Raw genomic sequence first — 22,213 nt, 5'->3', positions numbered from 1 at the left:
TTGTGTTTTATTTTTAGCACAGCCCTCATCAAGACATTGCCAATTTCTCCAAACTGGATTTGTGACTTGTCAAAATGTAGATATTGTAGATAAGATGTATTTAATGACAGCCCCGTTAAATAACCACTGAATTAGAGTTACCGCTGTCTTTTTGACTTGTCGTACTCGTCAAAATAAGATTGTGACATTAAAGTGCAATTATTGAGGAAGGGAGACACTACATGTCTGAAATGATTTTATCTCCACTGAAAAGTCAGTGAAGACGGGGGAAAAGGGGCGTTGCCGTTATTTCTTGACGTCACTGACGGGGGCTTTCCCTCCATGACGTCGGAGAGCGACGGGGCGAACAGGAGGCGAAGTGGAGCGGAGCGAGCTGCGGAGATTAGTCCCGGTTTTTGACGGTGTGCTCCCGCAGCACAGGAAGACAACATTCCGCTGTCCCCTACCAGGAGCCGACACCCTCCTTCTTCTTCTTCCTCATTCTCCTCCTCCTCCTCACCGAGAGGACAGAGAGAGCGGCACGGAAACAGAGGCCGACCCACACGGTTACAGAGGGCGAGGAGAACCGGGACGACGCAGCGGTGCTCGGCCGCCTCCCTGTCGAAGGAATCCGGTCCAGAGTGAGGTGAGTTCCCGGTGGTGACGCCTCTGCTGCTGCATGACTGACGTGATTTAACAGACTGCACTTTGACCTGCATATAAACCACACACATCTGTGTCACAGCTGTTCGTCTACATTAACCTGAAACTGATTTGTACAGCAAATAAATATATTAATATTAATAATAATGATAATATTTGAACAACTGAGATTACCATGGGACCTGATACAGACCAGTGTCCAGTCCCTGTCATTTCAGTAAATGTTTTAATATATTTATGTTTAAATTAACATAAATTAGTGTAATTATTATAATAATTATCAGCCTGATGGCTGATAATTATTCTGATTTTCTCCCCGCTGCTGATAAAATATAACAGTTTAATGATAACAAATTGTACAAAATAAAGTTGTAGTGACTTAGCAAAAATGTACACATCTTCTAAACACAAAAATATGTCATTTGTAATGATTTGCCAGCTAATAAATAGCAAACATTTATCTCTAATCACAAAATACCACAAAGATTGAGCTGATTTTTAAACATCCAGTGCATAACATTTTAGCAGAAATTAAATGTAGGTATAGATGAACGTGTCATCATGCTGACATAAATATCCTTAGTTTTCTGTAGCCTCTATAGTTAATATTTGTTATTATGTGCTATTATAAATTCAGAAACTATAGTATATCTGTTTATTTGTCTACCTGAGAACTCATGATATAGTTTAAAGCTGTGGTTTAACTGTCAAAGTCAGTCATGATATCATATTTGGATTTTCACATAATAAACCAGCATAGATCAGACTCTCTAGCCTAATCTCAGATTTTTTAAAACAATGGTTTCTTTCTGTAAAACAAAATATGAAATCTTAATCAACGTCACTGAAACGTTTTGTTCTTAGTGGCTAAAAACTGTATAAACTGACAATATTATTTACACTAAAGGTCTTTAAATAATCAAAAGTATTACGCTTTCTGACCAAAAGTCCAAAATCCAAATATATACATTTTTAGTCATTAATAAGAAAGAAAATCATGACATTTTCATATTTGAGAAGATGAAAGCTGCTTCTATTTGAATGTTTTTGTATCAAAGATAGTCATTTATTAACTTCCTGTTGATCAATCATGTGGTTCATCAGTGAATCACTGCATCTCTGGACAAAACAATCCTCATTTTTTTTACCCACCATTCTGGAGTGTGTAAACTTTGATAATAACACGTAACATAAAGCCACACGTGACATCTTAACACATAACAGATTTTTAAAACAGATGTGCTCTCCTCGTGTTCACGTGGGCCTGGTGAACTGTGACCTCATCCAGAGGCGTGTTGGGTTCCCGTGTCATTACGTTTCTCGCGTTACAGACAATGTCCGGGAATTACACGCTCAGTCGTCACACGTGTGTGAGCTTTGTGCTGCCGTTTCCTCTCTGAAACCCGAGGCCACCACAGTTACACTGCGTCTCTGTACAGTAGGCCTCACTCTCAACTGAGGGTGTGTGTGTGTGTGTGTGTGAGAGGACCACTGTTGTCCTCATCATGGAGACCAAAACCTGAAGCAGAACCTGATCATTTTCTGAGGAACTGGTTCAGTTAAGGACTAAATTTGAATTGTGGTTAGGTTAAGGTTAGGGTTTAGGCATTACCTGGTGCTGGTTAATGTTTGTTTAGGCTGTTCAGATGAATGGATGTGTGTGTGTGTGTGTGTGTGTGTGTGAGTGTGTGTTCAGAGTAAAAAGGCTCAGAGGTTTCTCGCCTGCAGTCCTGACATTAAACATTCAGCAGCTCAGCAGTATGGCTCCTGAACGCTCCTCTAATTATAGTCACTCCCAGGCTGATTCTCTCTACCTCCACCTTCCGTTGCATCGCTCCACATTACTGAATGTACTGTGTGTGTGTGTGTGTGTGTGTGTGTGTGTGTGTGTGTGGGAGAGAGAGAGATAGAGAGAGTCAGTAGGGAGGAGAGAGAAGAAAATTCTCAAACACTCCATTGGTGTACTCGCTGGATTTATTTTTTACCCCCAAGGAATTTAATATTTGCCTTTTTTTTTTACCAAATAAAACACACACATCTGTTGGTTTTTATTATAGCCAGCTAGAGCTGCAACACTTAAAGGGCAATTCTGGTATTTTTCCACCTGGGCCCTATGCTTTAAATGTGGGTGTGTATGTGAGTAGTAGGGATGGAATTCAGTATTGGTCAGTATCAGTCGGTATTGGTCAGTATCGGTCCGATACTGGTCAAAATCACTCGATCGGATATCGGAAAGATGTAAAATGTAAATTAAAGTCAGCAAAAGCATTTTAGCTGAGTCATGTTTGATCTGTTTATTTCTTCCTTTCGGGGAGAACAATATTTGTTACACAGTTGGAGAATTATGTCTTTGAACTCAGCACAAATGTGTTTCAACGGCTTCATACGTTCATAGATGATCTAAAATGACTGTATCGGACTAATATCAGTATCGGTAGATAATTGAGTTTGTGATGTCAGTTTTGGACACAAAAAAGTGGTATCGTGCCATCTCTAGTGAACAGTACTTTTAAAAAGTTTTATAATTGGTCCATTCGATCAAATATGGCGTCACATATCGCGGATCCTGGTATACTCGCGCGTCAGGGTCCTGAAGTATCCCACTTCACCATCGGGTGGCAATATAAGTCTGGACGCAGGGAATAGGATGCATTCCTACCAAAGAAGAAGATAACTATGCTACCGCCCCCTCAGACACGTCTGGTTCGAGCGGCTCACAGATGAAAGGTCAGTTGGTTCTGGGGTCGCCAGGTCGTGGCTTGGATGACTATCTTTTTCGACTGCTTATACTGATACAGTTGCTTTTTCTCAAGAAGTTTGACTTTTTTCTCTACTTGACCGGCCCCCTCCCTCCTAACTAGACTAGACGCTCAGTGGTCCCCCCAGGTCATTTGAGTTTGAGACCCCCCCCCACTCTAAAATTCAACAATTTTACACCACAGCACACAGCCGGAGTTATTGATCCATGAGTGCCTCCATCGCTAAGTTCAAATGTGTTTGAAATCCCTTGTTCAGATTTACATGAGTGAAACAAACTTACCAAACGAGGGATCAGTGGCCAATCAGCGCCAATGTTCCCGCAAGCTAAAAACGCTGAGCGGTTGAAGAATGTCAGTTCTTTTAGTTAGAAAAGGCTGAGTAATGGTAACACTACTTTTTTATACTTATTTTATACGGCAAGCCTTTTTGTTAAGTGTTTAAAATGAGTTTTTCAGTCACGTTATCAGTGCAAGCGAGTGGAAACAGGATGTTTCTTTGCGGCTTGATGAAACGTCAACAGATTAAGATTAAGAGCCCCGTTCACAAGCATTACTGTGAATGGACTAATGGTTTTCGTCAGACAAAGTCCTATAACATTAAACTGTGACTAACTACGTACCTCAGACAAAAAAACAAAAAGAGTTCTGTGGAAAGTGTGGGCGCAGCATCAGTGGAGTGGAGGTATGGAAACCTGCCAGACTGCAGACTGCAGACTGCAGAGTTCAGTTCCAGCGCAAAAGGGTGTGTAAACATCATTAGTACACGTACACACACTTTGAATATTTTATTCCTTTCTCATGCTGGTGATAAAGGAAGCAAAGAGTCTTTGGGTGAGTCTCTCCCAGATGTTTTTGATGGTTTTCTTGTGTCGTCTTTTTCAGGACACTCAACCCATCATGGACGTGTTTGTTTCAGAGCACATGTTCCTTACAAAATGCAGGTTATTTGTTTTTAATTTTTTCAGTATCACCTCCACCACGTAGGTTATGTTTGTACTCTTCTTTCGGCAACTTCCTGTCGACAGTTTTATTACAGTGTGGGTTGATGCGGGTAGTTTGGAAACACGAGTTCTGTAGCAGCCACACCCTGAGGGCGAGTCCAAACTAAATTATAACCCTGTAATTAATCATTTTAATCATGAATGAGTGAGAACTTTCCAAAATGTTCTGGGAACACACACACACAAACACACAGGATTGCACAGCTCTATCGGACTTGTGGATGTGATTGGGAACTTTGAACTGTGGAGGGCAGCGTTGCACCTCTTGGTGTACAGAGGTACTGGTGTCTACCGGAATTTATTAGACGAGGAGGGAGAAGAAACAAAGCCCTATCCTGAACCTTAACATAACCACATTCAGATCTTACACCTGAACTTAAGCCCAACACGAGAGGATAATTGGCCAGATTTCGGTCCCGATCTCCCTTTCGATGATTCTGATTATAGATTATTAATAGATTATCTGGCCAAATTTTCCTGCAGTGTGAGGGATTAACCGACACACGTCATCGGGCACATTAGAGTCTTCCCGATTTCAAATCATAAATATTTGATATTTACACAGAACTTCAGGTCCTGTGAAGGTCTGTGTTTAGGTGTTTAGGTCTGAAAGGGGGAACACAGACACACCCTTTGTTCTGTTCTGTATTCTTAGGAAGAGCGGGGGTTGGTTTTCCACAGAAAGTTGCGATCATTATCTCAGTGAGATAAACTTAATGCTACATTCAAAGTGCCAAAAATCAAATCATGTTCTAAAATAACAATGAACCCGCAGCAGCATGTGTGTGTGTGTGTGTGTGTGTCTGTGTTTATTTTTACCTGTGTGGAAAAAGTAACATTAACCTCATCTCTGGTTGACTAAACACGATCTTATTATCTCAGTTGATTTCTCCATCCTGGAAAAGATGCATTTATAAATAACTGGAACAGCTGCACGTTTGTTGTGTTTTTTTATGACACATGTTGAGGCTTGTGATTTTAATTATTTTGAAGCTTTAAGAATCGTTGTCTGTCAGATTGATCTGTTGCAGCAGATGACGGGACTTTTCTTCTCTTTGATGGCGAGACAAAGGAGTGATTGATAGACTTGATCAAAAAAAACAAAACGAGAAAACACTTTTCTTATCACAGATGAATCACTGACTGATGTCTTCCTTTCACCAGGACTGGCTCCGCTGTGAATATGCTACTGTAGATTCCATGAGTGCTTTCAGTTTTCAGTGAGATACAATGACCTGTCTTCTCTTGTAAAGATGCGGTGATTTAATGGCTTAAGTAAAGATAAGGGCAGTTTATTTCATTCTTAGACAGCTGACTGCGTGCCGTGTGCTACAGGTGGACAAATCAATCATCCCTCGGATTGAAAATCATTATTTATAATCATTTATGTGTTGTTTATGTAAGTGCACACAAAAAGAAAACGCTTAAGTGCTCTAAAACTTGACTTTCATCCAAGAACTTCATTTAATGGTGACTTAGTTCTTACATTTATTTTTGTATTTAAAGTATATACAGTAAGTGCACTGAAGTGCAGACACAAAAAGTTAGGCAATTCTGTGTCATTTATGTTATTATTTAGCAGTTAAATTTAGTTTTTAATTGCTTCATAAATCTGTTATCCACTGTGTTGCCAGCAGGGACATAACACACAACAACAAAAAACGATTTTAGCCTCTCAACAAAAGGCTCACCAAATAAAAACATATGCCAGCTTATGACGACACTATCTCAAGAAGTTTCTCCCCCTCACACCAAAGTCCATTGAGAAAATCAGCGTTTTTAGCCTGCAGCATGTGAAATGATACATTTATGTCACTAAAGTAAACTCAAATGAAGGATCTTAAATGCAGAAGTCACATGATTAAGCATTTCATTTTTCCAGATGGGGGCGTCAGTGGATCGACAGCTCCTGTGTGGTGTGATATAAAATGACTGATTTTCTCTTTGGGAGTTTGTGGTTTACAGAGTGACACTAAACTTCAGTTTCCAGTTGTAAGACACTGTTTAATGGTGAGAAAAAGCAACAAATATATTCTTTAGGTGTCGGGGACTTCGGCAGGTGTGGGCTTTTATCATGTGAACCTTTTGTGAATTGGCTGAAATCAGTTTTGTTGTCAGTGAAAGCGAGGACCACACTGTAAAAATAATTTAGCTGTTAACTCTTGAAAAGGTGACTTTAGATTATATTAAAAATATAATTATCTTTTAAAAACTGTTCCTGGTTGAACGTGAGACAGTTTTACGACGTGAGAAGGTCTCAGTTGTGTGTGTGTGTGTAGGAGATGTTGACAAAGGGCATGACCTTTTTCTGAATTATTTATTGAAAAACCATTTGTAAGTGGTGTGTGTTTGCATGTGTCTGTGTGCGCCTGTGTGTGTGTAGTAAGCTTTGAGGACACCTTTTTATATATATATATATATATATATATAAACCTGTCTTTGTGAGGACCCTTTGACCTTTATGAAGACACTTTATCTGGTCTTTACAACTTTGAGGGCTTATAAAGGCTAACATTTGGTTTTAGGATCAGGGTTAGAACACATTTTAGATTAGGTGCTGCAGTGATTGTTAAATTAATGAATAGTGAATAACCAATGTGAATATTTTCTGGTTTCTTTGAGCCATTAGACAAATAATTATTAAACTGAAATTTGGCTTGTGGACAAACAAGACGTTGGAGAATTTGAGGACACCGATCAACATTTGTCCACATTTTATGTACTCGATTAAGCAAGAAAATAATCGTTGGTTGCGGCTCACGTTTAGATGAGGCTTATGTTCAGGGTTAGGGTCCGGCAGGCATGCAGTTGTGGTTAAGAACATTTTGTCTGTAATAATGCGGGATGTTCCGCCCTGTGCTTATGATCTAAGTTGTCCATTAAAGCCACAGTGACCTCAGTGCCTGACAACGGAGCCACGGCTGCTTCTGTGTCGTTTACAAAAGTGCAGATCAAACAATAAAATCATAAAAACGGTCAGTGGCTTTTCATGACTGAAGATGTGGGTCTCGGTGTGGTCACAGCCGCAGACTCCAGTCCCCGTCCAGTTCTGTCACTCTGCTGCAGCTTTTCAAACAGAGACGTCACTCTTCAGTCATGGATAAATACACTCACTGCTTCCATGGAAGGGGAGCAGCTACTCAGAGAGAGACTTCAGTGGAAGAAGCACTTTCCATGTGAAATGTTTAATTGTAGAGAATTAGATCAGATGCCAGGTAAATAGTGTCATTCTTACAGTGTTCTACACATTTATTACTAGTTTCCCACCTGAAAAATGTAGAATTTTTGTATTCATTACAGGAATTTTGAGGACGTTAACTCAACTGCAAAGTACAGCAAGTTTGTGCTAGAGGTGGCAATTGAAGTGTATTATTATAAATGTACACGTACCACAGTTTGAGAACCATGGTAATAGAGGAATTTTAACACACTCACATTTATGTTTCTCCAGGAAAACAACACAGCAGTTGACGATAGTTACACAAAAAACACAAGAGAATTACAGCAGAATACAGCAGAGTCAGCCTTTTCATCCCTAATTACACACACACACACACACACACTCATAATGCATTATTAGCTGCAGGTTGAGCAGAGGACCATCTGTTCTGTTCGGGCTCCCTGGTTCTCAGATTAGCGGCTTTTTTTGTTTTTCTTTCGTTGGTATCAGTCGTCTGCCGGACCTGAGCTCTCCGAGGATCAGCTCCTGTAGCCTTTTAGCTGACGCTCTTACCCAGAGGGACACGGTGCTCTTGAACACTGAGTGCAACAAGAGGATAATTAGTTCACTTTTATTTGTTCCGTTCAGTCAAACGAGAGAAAGAGAAATGTTTTCGGGATGTTTTTTTTCCGTTGGCTTATTGAGTTCTCTGTGTGTGTGTGTGTTTGCATGAGGTATTTAAACATCGTCAGCATCTAACGTGGAGCCAAACGTGATCTGTGTGCTCCCACAGCCAGGGAACTGTGAGGTCACTGAAAACATGAAAAACTGATTTTAGTCAAATCTGCACCAACATAAGTGTAAAGTACCTTAAGAATACAGTCACTGCTTCTTTCCCTTGTGGTTAGACACCTGTTTCCAACAGGAAACTGCAATTTGTTTCACTTTTGTTAACTACTCTCTCCTCACACCAAATTCCATAGAGAAAATCAGCAGTTTTAGCTTGTTGGGACAGGGAAGCTGCTGATCTGCTGCTGCATTGTTTGGTACGTTTATGCCACTCAGGTAAATCTCAGTAAAGGACGTCAAACACAGAAGCCATAAAATAACACATTTTAAAATGTCTAATGTGCGTGGTGGTGGATCAACAGCTTCTGAAAATCATTCATTTTCTGAATAGGGTTTGGTGTCGGTGAGTTTAGAAAAGGGACAGGAAACTTCAGTTTGCAGCCAGAAAAGGTCGTTTAACAGCGAGATAAAGTGTCAGATATATTCTGAAGACACAGATTTTATGAGGTGAGACTTTTTTTACATTCACTTGCTCCTTTTGTCCCCACTGGCAGACATGTTTACAGTGAGCTTGCATGTCCTCAGCTGTTCTTCTGCACAGTGACTTTGCAGAATACAGTACACACTTATATATATCCCTTTAAAACCATGTTTTTGAAGCATTAAATGCTGATAAATCACTTTTCTCCTGTGTTTTTTGGATTATTTGAATCCAGATTGAGTGAGACGGAGCTTCATTAGAGGACACGTTCACAGTGGGCTGACAAGTTTCCTGGGACTTTCTCAGGAAACACAGTGAATAATGTGTTTGGCAGTGTTTGGACATTCTGCTCTTTGCGCACTTAGGAAGAACCTTGAGGTTGTTTTTTTAATCTCTTCTCGAGTATTTCTAACTAAAAATAAAGACATGAGGATGCACCTGAACACATGTCAACATGTCAACGGACAGCTGTTGTTTTTGGGATAACAGCTGTGTGGATACAGAACTCCTGGAATCCTCAGCTGATTGCAGAGCACTGTTTATATGTGTGTGTGTGTGTGTGTGTGTGTGTTCTTGTATTTGTTGCCTCTTCAGAACCTAAAGGAGTTGTCATGGAGACTAAAATCTGGTTAAGGACTAAGATTTGAATTGTGGTTTGGTTAAGGTTAGAGTCCAAATGAATGGAAGTCAATGCAGTGACCTCAGAAGACTAGCTGTGCAGACCTGTGTGTGTGTGTGTGTGTGTGTGTGTGTGTGCGCACAATTACTCTTCATTAAGGCCTCTAATGTGTCTAATGTGAAACAACCTGTTGCACACTCACTGACTGTGTTCAGTGCCATTAAATATTCAATAATGTTATTTAATCGGCTTAAATGTCTTTAAACCTCTGTGGATATTGATTGATTTTTATTGTGTATATATACATATATGTATACATTATATATTTTTTACCAATGTAAAGATGGTGGAAGCTCCTAATTTCGGAGCAATATCTGCAAAATGATATAATATCTTTTTTTTTGTTCATTTGTAAAACATAGTGACATCGCACGTCTAACAGAACAGTTAGACTCTCTCTCTCTTACAAAAGTAAAACCTCCATACGCTTTGTTTTCATCACAAACGACTTGGCTTTTCTTAAAGCCTTCACTGATCAATACATTGATCTGAAATCTTTTGCACTAACTTGATTAGTTGAGCTTTATCCAAGAGGAAAGTAATCCTTTTTTTGTGTCCACAGAGCTGCAAACAACAATTACAATCAATACAGACTAATCTGTACATAAGTAGTCTGATCCATTACTAATTACTAATATAAATGTGAGATGTTGTTTTAGCCGACCAACAGTTCTCAAAATCTAAAGATAAGTAAGCTACATGATAGAAAACAGACAGCACATTCTCTCAGGGAATAACTGTAGTCAGACAGTGATGTGACATTAAAGTACATCAAATATATCATAAATCAACATAATATCATATATTTTCTTATCATATTATGGACTGAATGACATAATTATGGGCTACAGACAAACTTTTACTTTCACATAATCAAAGGTTAAATTTGATGTCGCTTTTGATCCAAAGTTGAAGCAGATTCTTTACACTCTTAATTCTGTATACTGTGTATTTATTTAAATGTCGATGCTTAATGTGTTGTTTATTGTGATGCAGGTCAAGGACACACGTAGAAAGTGTGTTTGTGTGTGTGTGTTTGTGTGTGCGTTCTGTGTATGTGTGTGTATTGAGTTCATGGTGTTGTTGGCAGGCGAGGTGGAACAGCCTGAGCACTTCACAATCTGGACTTGATTTCTTATCAAGACGCTCTCTCTCTCACACACACACGCACACACGCACACACACACACACACACACACACTGTGTTCTGTACTCCTACTCCACTGCTGCTCAGTTTAACACACACACACAGTTTTTTTGATGATTTCTATGACACATATTTTGATTACAATTTGATTTTGGATGTTTACTGCTTCATATTTAAAGGGAGATTGAGTCTTATTACCACATGAGACACCAGAAAAATATTAACTACCACACTACCTAATGCAAAAATGAGGACTTAAAGCAGAACTTTTTACCCTAATTTTACAGCATCAGAGTCACTGTGTGTCTGTTAGTGGGAAAACCAGCCTTGCAAAGATCAGGACCGCCGACCCGGAGTCTCGGACACGCACACACACCCTGGCGAGGCACCAGTTATGAGATCAAGACAGTGACAGGGTTATTTCAGATGTCATACATCATGGTTTAGATTAGTCCAATCCAACTTTATTTATAAAGCACTTATAAAGCACAACTGACTGTACGTCAGAGATAAATGAAACAAATAAAATATAGAAAATTAACAATAAAATATACAATATCGCTAGAGGAAGCTTGCGTACCACTGGTGGTACACATGCCACAGTTTGAGAACCATGGCTCATCATCATCATAAATCATCATTTTACCCTGAAATGATCGTTGTTTGTTTCAAAGTTGCCTTCAAACAAAACACAACCACACACAACGGTAAACCTCCCACTTGTCACACTCTCACAGTTTCCTCTGCTAAAATCACATTTTTTATTCACGTTTTCATTCAGAGTAGTTCTCTCTCTCTTCAGAAACCCATCGCGTTGTCACATGAAATATAATTTACAGGCGTGGAAATGATAGTTTCAGCAGCAGCAGCAGCAGCAGCAGAGATGCAGAGGCTCTGGCTCTGAAGGACCTGTTTGGCAACAAACCAGCAGGAGAACGAAAAAAAGAATTACACTCATCAGCTTTAATGTTACCTCTCCTGCTGTGACACGTGAAAGAATCTGCAGCGAGGAAGTCAGAGGAGAAGTGGCATCAACCTCCAGACGCACGAGTGTTTGTACAAAGTGTTCCTTCACTCACTCATCACACGGTGACCTCCATAAAACACCAGTGACGCTTTCAATGACAAAAACAAGCAAGTGATGATGGAGAGAGGAGAGGAAAACATGGACTTCTTTTTGACTCATGACTTGTAGTTTGTGAGGAAAAGCCAAGCAGACGTCTGTGAGTCACTTCCACTGGATTCAAAACATTTCAGATTATCTGTCTGTCACATCAGATCGCCAGAATCACAGACACAAAAAACCCAGCACAGTCAAATAATTCTGAATAGATTTAAAAACAAATATGTCACAGATGATATGATGATAAAATCAGCTTTGTTGTTTCCTGCATTCTGTTTCCTTGTTGACCTGGAAATGATGGCAGACTTTTCCACTGAGTCAGGAGGACACACACACACACACACACACACACACACACACTCTGGTCAGATAATCTGTCTGTGACGTGAGTCGCACACCCTGGTTTTAACCTGCTGAATGGTCTGACATTTACTGGGTCAGCGTTCTGTCTCTCTTTCTGTGTGTGTGTGTGTGTGTGTGTGTGTGTGTGTGTGTGTGTGTGTGTTTGTGTGTGTGTACACATGTCTTTAGTAGGCTGTGTTGACCAATTGTCAAACAAGCCTATCTTTGTGAGGACATTTCTGGCTGGTCCACACAACTTTAATGGACTTTTTGAGCCTGGTTTTAGGGCTAGGATAAGTGTAAGGGTTAGGGTTAAACACTTAACTGTGATGGTTAAGATTAGGGTAAGGGATTTGAGAATGCATTGTGACAATGAGTGTCCACACAGAATGCAAAACCAGCAGGTGTGTGTGTGTGTCTCCATTGTTTCTCATTTTGACACAGGTTGCAGCTGATCATCTGAGATTTTGCTTAAATAATAATTTATTCTCGAAAGATTACAACTTTATTCTCATAAAATTACGATTTTATTCTCATAAAATTCCGACTTTATTCTCATAACATTACGACTTTATTCTCATAAGATTATGACTTAATACTCTTTTACTAGTTTTCCAATTCAGTTTAACCATTTTTTTATGCATGCTCTTTTTTAAAGACTTCTTCCTAATAGGACCTAACAGGATTTATCTGATGTCTGATGACAAAAATCATCTCATCCTGTTTTCTTTTTGAATGCTGAGTCATGAGATCATTACTGTACGTGGAAATGTAACGAGCATCTTAATAACACGTGTGAGGGCTGAGTGTGTCTTACTTACTCTGAACTTAACACAGCCTGTAATAGTAGAGCTGCCACAGGGTATAATTATCATGCCTGTGTGTACGTGTGTGTGTGTGTGTATACGTGTTAATTAGCACACACACACACACACTGCAGTATTTGTACATCTGTAAACGTCGCTGGAAAGTGTGTTTGTGTGTGTGTGCATTCCTCTACAGTTTTGAATGTGTGGCGCATGTTTGTACGCGTGTATGTGTGTGTATTTCTCTTAAAAACACTGGCCTTGTCAGGACCAGTACTCCTCATGGAGACCAAAACCTGGTCCTAATGAGGCAGAACCTCATTTTCTGAGGAGCTGGTTAAGTTTAGGACTAAGGTTTGAATTGTGTTTAAGTTAAGGTGAGGGTTAGGTGTTAACTGGTTGTGGTTATGGTTTGAAGAGTAGCTCTGTGTGTGCATGTGTGTGTGTGTGTGTGTGTGTGTGTGTGTGTGTGTATATACATGTATCAACGTAGTCATAGAGCAGTTTGCACTGTTGTGTGTGGTGTATTCATTTGCCAGCTTATGTTCCACTGTGCAAGTGTGTGGACGTGTGTGTGTGTGTGGACGTGTGTGTGTGTGTGTGTGTGCTTATACATAAGTGCCAGAGCCACAGAGTGGGTCGCTGTTTTCCTCGCTCACAGTGAGCGTCACCATGGTAACGGCACTAGCAGCACAGTGTGAAGTGGAGGAAGAGCTTTGCAGTGCTCAGTGTGTGTGTGAGAGAGAGAGAGAGAGAGAGAGAGAGAGCATTCAAATGATTACACGGCTGCTCAGACTGGTTGGCTGATGATGTCACATATTTAACTGATAATTTGACTCTGTTTGATCTGATGCACACCCACACACACACACATGCAGTAGGACATGTTCATGGCATGACTGGACTCACGTGTGTGTTTTTATTATAATGTGATAAACACACACACACACACACACAGATTATCAGTTCAGGGTCAAGAGTTAATGACCAAATCAAAACCCAGGAAGAGTGAAGCAGAGAGGCGGTGAGAGCAGAGGGAAGAGGAGAGGTGTGTGTGTGTGTGTGTCACACTGAGCATGCTCTTTGTGCTAACTTCCTGCTCTCTTCTTCTTCCTGATAGAAAAGACTGTGCCGAGCGGCTGATGTTCAACAAGAGCGAGAGGCAGACGAGCAGACGAGCAGACGAGCGGCTCTGAGGACAGCTGGAGACGATTACACCCAAACTGAGGAAATATAATCCCGGCGTTCACACTGAACTTCTCTCTGTGGATTTTTCTCTTCACTGTTTTACATTTTTTTTTTAACCACGTCTGTTTTGAGAGAGGGGAAACATTCACTGAAACAGACATTAATCTCTTTTTTTTTTATGGCAGTGAGAGTATTGAATGTTTGACCTGGACAGCTGCCTAAAGACATGAGTGACCGGGTGCTTTTTCTCTTTTTTCTGAACCTTTTCACTGCCAGATTTGTGAAACTCTGGGAGCCGAAGGGGGATTTTTTTTGTTCAAATTGCGCAATCTGTGTTCTTACCTCTCTGTTATCTCACTCTGTCTTTTTCTGACAACGTTTTGTTTCTGGTGAAACGAACATGCTGAACTGTGGTTTCTCTGCCAGAAGCCTGAGCAGCATTTAAATTCCACTTTATCTTTTACGAGACGACAAGTCCTCCCTTGTGTGCGTGAGTGTGTTTGCATCTTTCGTCACTGTCCCTCTGCGATACATTAGCACGTCTCAGGGGACAGTAATCCGCCCTTCTGGGAAAAATGGGATCAGAAAAGGACTCAGAGTCGCCGCACTCCTCTGTGAGCGGCGTCCCCAACCCTAAGTGCCGAGCGGCGGGCAAACGCCAGGGCCGCATCTCCTTCCACAGCCTTTTCCACAGCAAACGGGGCTCTCGGGGCACAAGGGGCTCCAAAGGAGCAGCGGCCACCCCTTTATCACATCTTCACCAACACACTCAACAACCGCTCCTGCCTTCTGCCTTGAGTCCACCGCCCATTGCAACCTCAGCTACATCCACATCCACATCCACATCCACCACCACCACCACCATCACCGCCGCCACCACCACAGCCACTACGAGCCCCCAGGATGCTGCTGCCTCCAGCTCTCCACCGAAGCCACTCTCCTCCAGCCAGCCGTCGCTGGGTGGAGCCCCCTCCTCTGGGGAGGCCGCCCTCCTCGAGTGCCCGCTGTGCCTGGTGTGCCAGCCCGCCGACCAGCTCCCAGAGCTGCTGGGCTGCAGCCACCGCTCCTGCCTCTGCTGCCTGCGCCAGTACCTCCGCATTGAGATCACAGAGAGCCGAGTCCAACTCAGCTGCCCCGAGTGCGCGGAAAGACTGGTCCCGCGCCAGGTGGCGGACATCTTGGACGATGCGGCCCTGCTGGAGAAGTACGAGGAGTTCCTGCTGCGAAGGTGCCTCGCCTCCGACCCGGACTGCCGATGGTGCCCTGCGCCTGACTGCGGGTAAGAACCCAAAAATTTTATTTGTCTATATTCAAGGTGCTAAATGCTTCTTCTGTGTTTGTTTTTATATTTTATATATATATATATATATATATGTATATATATATATGAAGCAGCCAGGTGTTTATTTAATGTAACCCGAGACATTTAGAATGTCTAAATTAATTCAGTGAGTCATCTATTTACCTTTTTGTGGTCAATGCAAATCCAGTCATGAGCTCTTGCACTTCAAGTTTATCTTGATCCAAAGACAAATCAAACAAAGATAATAAATGAAAGGATCATGGCATTTAAAAAAAAAAAACAAAGTCGACAAAGTTGTTGAGCAAATTTGAGATTAGATTAAATTTCACTGTGTCGTTGGTTTGTGTGCACATTGTTAGTTTTCAGGCGTCGTGTTCCCTGCGATCGTCATACATTTATCTGACTGCAGATCACGCCCGTAAATGTGAAACTCCTTCACGAGCGTCTGTGTTTGTCCCAGAAGTGAAATGATCTCTGTGATATCACTTTGACAGGATGTTGACGAAGAACAAACGAGCAATTGTGAAACACAGAAACAAAAACCCAGTGAGTAACGGGAGAAGAGAAAATGTAACAAAGCCGGAGAGTCAGATGTTTGTGTGAATGCGGATGTTTCCCCGAGTCATTTCTTATCACTTTGTGTCTGTATTTATTGAAATCCTCTTCTTATCTTGATCCAGCTGTCGTTCCATAGAAACTCAGTGGATTGAGTTGTTTTTCACTACCTTCCCGTGCTCTACACTGAGGTTGGGAACTTGCCCTTTATTTCTATGTAGTTTAAGTTATGAAAAAATGAGTTCAAACGTCTCAGATTCGGCAGGAGGAGCAGTCACGGGTCTGCGTCTCATATCCATGTGTGCATTAATGCTTGTTTACACTGCACGTGTTTGTCGTCGGGGGGAAAACACGTGGTGCGTATCCAGGGTGTCAAGGAGATTCTAACACAACATCAGAGCAGCTGCCTAATTTACTGCATGATGTGCACGATCGAAAATCTGGTCGGTACGGTTACTATTACAGAGTCTGGTGCTTTCTTTATAACGTATGGTGCTGTCGTGGTATAACCCGATAACCGAGAGTTAGTAAGTGAGTCATGGGAGAAATTGCAAAGAAAGTGCAGCCAAAATTCAACGTTCTTCAGACAAAGACTTTCTGTGTTTCGGTGTGAGACGCTTTGATGAGACGGCTGACAGGAGGAGGAGGAGGAGGAGGAGAAAGGGTGTGTTTCTCCTCCCACGTTAGCTTTAAATGACAGCAGCGACCGCTTTGGCACTTTTACTTTCAGATAGTTAGTTATAAATGGAACAAGGAAACAATGGGGGGATTGGGTGCCTTGCTTGGGGGATTTGAACCCGGCAACCCTCCCATTACAAGCCCAATTCCTTTTCTCTTTCTCATGGGCGGCCCATTTAATGCCCAAATTATATCCCACGTTGTTTAACTCATCTTCTTTAACTAAGTTAGGTTTTTGTCTAGTGTTTAAGAATCAGTGGCCTCTACTGTCCAATGGTGGGACTGCAGCTTCAAAATAAAGTCTCATGTTCTGGCTGGTTTTGTCTTTTCAGAATGTAGTTTCAGTAAAACACACAGAGAAGGCGTCTTCTAATGCTACAGAAAACAAACAATTTCTATATAAAACTATATAAAACCCCTCCTGAATGTTAAACACTGGACCGTAAACTAGATTTTTACAGTGCATCTAGTTTTGAATGGAACACGTTTGTGTAACATCATTGTTTCGGTCATTATCTGCCTCATCATGGCCACAAATGGACTTTTCTCTCATTGTCTCTCTTCCGTTTTCTCTGAAGCAACGAAAACTTGTTCACTTGCCTTTTGGGTTATTTCCAAACCCTTTCTGTGGTAATTGCCCGGATTTCAGAATAACTTGTGTTGCCTCAGAATCCACACACGCACACACACGCATGCACACACATTCTCTTTCTGCGCTGAAAGAACAGGAACCAGTGTGAGCTTGTTAGAGAAAGAGGGACAGAGGAGGAGGAGGAGGAGACAGAGCGAGAGTAACTGGGTTATCGAGGGCTGTGTGTTCACCTTGTGGTCTGAGGAGGGCAGTTAGATGAGTTAGGAGGTGCAGCAGCAGAATCACATCTGGCTTTCTGGAACAAATGAGAGGCGTGAGAGGAGTGATTCACTGTGTTTGTGTCTCTGTGTGTTTCTCTGGGCGTGTGGGCAGACGAGATGCACATACGCAGTGATATTTCTCTGTTGTGGTTTTGTACAGTAATCCCGGCGCTGTCACAGGGGAAGGTCTCGGTGTCTGTGCGTGCGGCGTCTTTGCCTAAATCTTGCGCCTGCACAGAATGTTTAGGGTCAAACACACGTTGAACTATTCCTGTTACGTACAGTGTAGAGGAACATTCAACAGGTCTGTGGGCTGTGGAACCTGCAGGTTTCATTACACGACAGCTATTGTTAAGTGACTTTCTATAAATTAGCATCATTTCTCTGTATATAATATATTCATACATTTCTTCATTATTTGGACTCATTAACTTATTATTAAACTGAATATATATTTTGTTTTTTGGGGGAAAAAAACAGGCATTTGAAGGGAAATTCATGTGCTGATTTTAGGAAACACTAATCGATTATCAGTGACCCTATTGTTGACCTCTGACCTCTGCTTTTCTGAGTAACTCCTGCCTCTTTGACTCAAAGCTTAATCGGGTCAGATGTTTAGGGTTTATTTATTTTTTTTGTACCGTGTGCAAATGTGTCACACCACAAGTCTCGCAACATATGTTAGTACTGAGTAAATGTGAACAGCTGTGTTGTGTTGAGCTCAACCAAACCTGAATCTGAATATAAACTAATTAGAAAAGGAAACAAACTGTGAGAATTTTCGCTCTAAATCTTCTTTTAGAAAGTGTGGTTGTATGAATTGTGCTCCTCCTGTGAGAGATGCACCTTATGTTAATGTATGATTGCTTAAGTCTGTATATCTGTTACTCTCATGCACCGAAGTCCATAGAGAAAATCAGTGTCTGAATAAAGTATTTCAAACACCAGTGTCACAAAAAAAACCCACATTCGAATTAACGTAGCCGTGGGTTGTGATGTTAAATCTCTGATTTTCTCCATGGGCTTCTGTGCAGAGGGACACAAACTTTCAGTTGTCAGACATAATGCTGTCCATGTTTGGTATTCTGCTCAGACCCCTGTAGACAAAACAATGATTTTAAGTGTCAAGCTGGAACTGGGGGGAGAAGTTTGCCCTGTAATTGTTGCAGTTAGTCCCCGGTGTTTTGAAGGTCATGTGTGTCAGTATCAAACATTGCAGGTGTTTGCAGTAACACAGTAGTATCACGGTGCCACAGTTCCGCCCCGCTGACTTACATATTTACCAGGACAATCCTCTCTGGCTGACGACAGCAGTGACTCACCCCTCACTTTAAATCAGACAAGTTGACTGAACCTAATTGTTATTCACCACAGATAGCCGGGGCTGGAGACTCGGCTCAGTAAACACACACACACACACACGCGCGCATGCAGGAGCTGTCGGCTGCTTCACACTGTCCATCACAGAGACACACAAGTGTGAATTTGAATGTTGATATCTGAGAAATTGCGTGTGTGTTTGGTGTGTGTGTGTGTGTGTGTGTGTACAAAAACACTGACCTTGTTCCTCATAGAGACCAAAACCTGATCCTAATGAGGTAGATGCTAATTTTCTGAGGGACTGGCTAAGTTTAGATCTAAGATTTGAATTGTGGTTATGGTTTAGGTTCAGGTTAGGAATTGAAAAATAAAAATAATAATGAAAATAATATAGCTGTACTAGCCAGCGTGTGTGTGTGAGAAACACTGAGCATTTAAAATGAAGCATTAAAAATATAAACAAATATTTAAAAGCTTCTTGTTAGCGACTCATGTGAATCTAACAGTGACACAAGGACACAGTCTGGTCTGCCGCTGTCGCTGTTTTCCTCTCTGCGTCACAAAAGAAAGAAAAACACTAACTCGTGGTAAATCGACACAACTCCGCCGGGCGCCACACGACAACACCCGTCTTCTGACCTCTGACCCGCTGTCGCCACTCCCGACCAATGGGATCGCAGCCTGCGCGACTGTCAGAGAGCGGCTCATCCAGTGAGAACAAAGACCGTCTCCTCTGGCTGTCAGTTGCTATGGCGACTATCAATGCGGCATAGAGGGAGTGTTGCCAGTGGTAACAGGAGTTGACACTTAATTAAACAGATCAATACGGACTCACTGGACTGGACGCACACGTGTGTCTGTGTTCTACTGTTCTGGTTGTCGCTGATCGACCTGTGACGTGGCGCTCGTGTCAAACTGATGGTGATACTGGTGTTAAACGCAGCCTGTTGTTACAGCCAGTGTGTGTGTGTGTGTGTGTTGTAACATTGCATTTACGAGCTCGGAAAGGATTCCCAGGTGGCTCTGAACACTGACAGGACTGTCTGTGCATGTCAGTGCTCATAAAACTCCCCTGGCTTTCCCTGCCTCTGTCTCATTGCCTTTTACATTTACATCTCAGCTCTTGATCTCACACGCCCGCTTTTGTTTTACCTGTCACTGTCCTTCTCCATTTGTTTCCTCCTCCTCCTCCTCCTCCTCCTGGTCCTCTCGTCCCGCAGATGTCAAACCAAATCAGTGTGTGTGCTGCCCTGGGGACAGAGTTGACAGCGAGATGCTTTGCCAGTCAAACAAATCATGGCTCTGCCAATTGGACTGACATACGTCCGGGGTTCATCTGAAGAAGAGCACAAAAAAAAAAGAGTCTGATGTCTCCATGGAAACACTGCTTTCATGGGGACGCCCTTCACCCTTAGATGCGCATTCAAAAAAGTTACGTTAACACACTTAGAGCATAAAAATGTGTTCATAAAAAATTAAGCTAAAATAATTTTTCTAATTTTTCTTTTTATTGTTTTAAAGGCGACATAGAATGCTTGTATCACACATATATGTTAGTTATGGAGGTCTACTTACATATATTAACTTGTTTTCATGATTAAAAACCTCCTAGTCGCTGCAAACGAGCCGATCAAAATATCTCCTCACTGACGCTCTTGTCAGCGGCGCTGTTTCAGACCAAACAGTTGCTGTGATTGGCCAGCCAACGAGAGCTTTCCTACTGTCCTGTGATTGGCCAGGTACCTGGAAGTGACGTAATAGATAGGCCAGCTCTCAGATACACAGCTCCCCCTCTGGCACGGTGGATGCTCTGCATCTCAGCAGCTACAACGAGACTAGTTCTTCTTCTTCTTCTGCGGTTGAATGTACGCAACCGGATGTGCCCGGACTAGTGCCCGCACCGGGAGGCGCTACGGTGGTGAGGATTTCTGATGACGACATCAAATTAAGGAAGTGTCGATCCGCTTCGCAGAGCCCAGGAAAACAATACAACACTATTTTCTCAGCAGTGGCTGAACTTTTTGTTCTGAAACTTTAGGGTTTCATAAACGAGGTAATGACGCAGATACACACACAAACGCAGCGTTAATTGGAGCTTCCGGTCTATGTCACCTTCAAACCAATATCAGTCCTTTACATTTGTATCAATACTAATGAATTTTCAAACTTTTTAACCCTAAAATTACTATTATTAAGTTTTGTCATGATGCACCTTCATTTTATGGTCTAAAAACACAATTAATGAATTATTTTCATTATACTTCATGCAAACTGGATTCTTTTTGGTTAATAATTTCTTTGTAACATTACATTACATTATATTAAAAAAAAGAAATAATTCAAACCGTTTTTGTAATTGATCATAAAATGATCTCAAAATGATCATAAAATAATTAATCAGGCTGTTTCTCTGTACACTAGAATAAATAAATGAAAGATATTTACGTTTGTTACAAGCAATGTCATTTACTATAAATATGGTCAAATTCTGCTATGACACAAATAATTAGGCTTAAATGACTAAAATATAATTTTGTACAGCGTTGGGACAGTGTGTATCAGCGTGTATGTGGGAGTCTAAAAAACAAAAAGAGTGAGAAGCAAAATGCAATACAAGATAAAAAAGAATGGAAATTTATAGTGTAATATAGATTAAAAATAAAGAAAATTAGTGGAAATATTGTTTACGGCTAATCTGGCTTCTCATGTGGAGAATAATACGGTAAAAAAAAATTGGTGGATGCCGGGGGGGGGGGGGGGGGGTCAATAAGGGCCCCAAAATCCCTAGACATGCCCCTGCTTTTATTTTGCTCTATTTACTCTAGCAACAAAACTCCCATTGGGGAGTTTTGTCATAAAAATTCACTCCAGATCTTTGTGGTTCCATGATGACTTTGGTAAATCCCCCTGACTTTATTTCACATCCATCGTGAGTCATAAAAGCCGTTGAGTGGATTTCCATGAGGTCACACATTTGTCACCTGCAGAGTCGAGACAAATGCGTGACATCATGATAATAAAAAAGCGATAGTAAGTGAGTTTGGAAGGAGGAAAAATGGTGAACAAACACTTTGATGAAGAGCTTTGTTTTGTTGCTCATTCGACAATCTGCTGCAGGGTTTCTGTGTAGGGAAGCTAAAGCACAGCGCTGATGCTGCAGGAATAAGAAAATGCAAAACTGACATCTTTTTTTGTTTTGTTTGTTTTCCCTCAGTTGTACTGAAAGTTTATAAGGTTAAATTAAGTTTTCTCACCCATTGAAAACACTGTATGTGTGTGTGTTCCAGTCCTATTGGAAACATGGAAATCATAACCATTGTTATTAGATTTTTGAGATTTATTGTTCCTAAAAAGTGCTAACTGAAGTTAGAAAGACAGTCTGTAATAA

At 41.3% G+C, this 22,213-nt stretch overlaps 1 protein-coding gene across 2 annotated transcripts in view; it reads left to right on the top strand.

The window, feature by feature from the left end:
- The first annotated feature begins 342 nt into the window (after positions 1-342).
- The window catches only part of rnf19b (ring finger protein 19B), a 36,777-nt gene continuing 14,906 nt past the window's right edge, over positions 343-22,213 (top strand). For both annotated transcript variants that reach the window (XM_058619523.1, XM_058619522.1), the window contains exons 1-2: positions 343-625; positions 14,050-15,396. In XM_058619523.1, coding sequence (XP_058475506.1) covers positions 14,693-15,396 — 704 coding nt within the window. In that variant the 5' untranslated portion in view covers positions 343-625; positions 14,050-14,692. The remainder of the gene's footprint in view (positions 626-14,049; positions 15,397-22,213) is intronic.

The sequence above is a fragment of the Solea solea genome, chromosome 20 (genome assembly GCF_958295425.1).
Source record: "Solea solea chromosome 20, fSolSol10.1, whole genome shotgun sequence".
NCBI classification, from domain to species: domain Eukaryota; kingdom Metazoa; phylum Chordata; class Actinopteri; order Pleuronectiformes; family Soleidae; genus Solea; species Solea solea.
The sequence above is the reverse complement of the archived record's forward strand: the minus strand, read 5'-3'. Positions and strand labels throughout refer to the sequence as shown.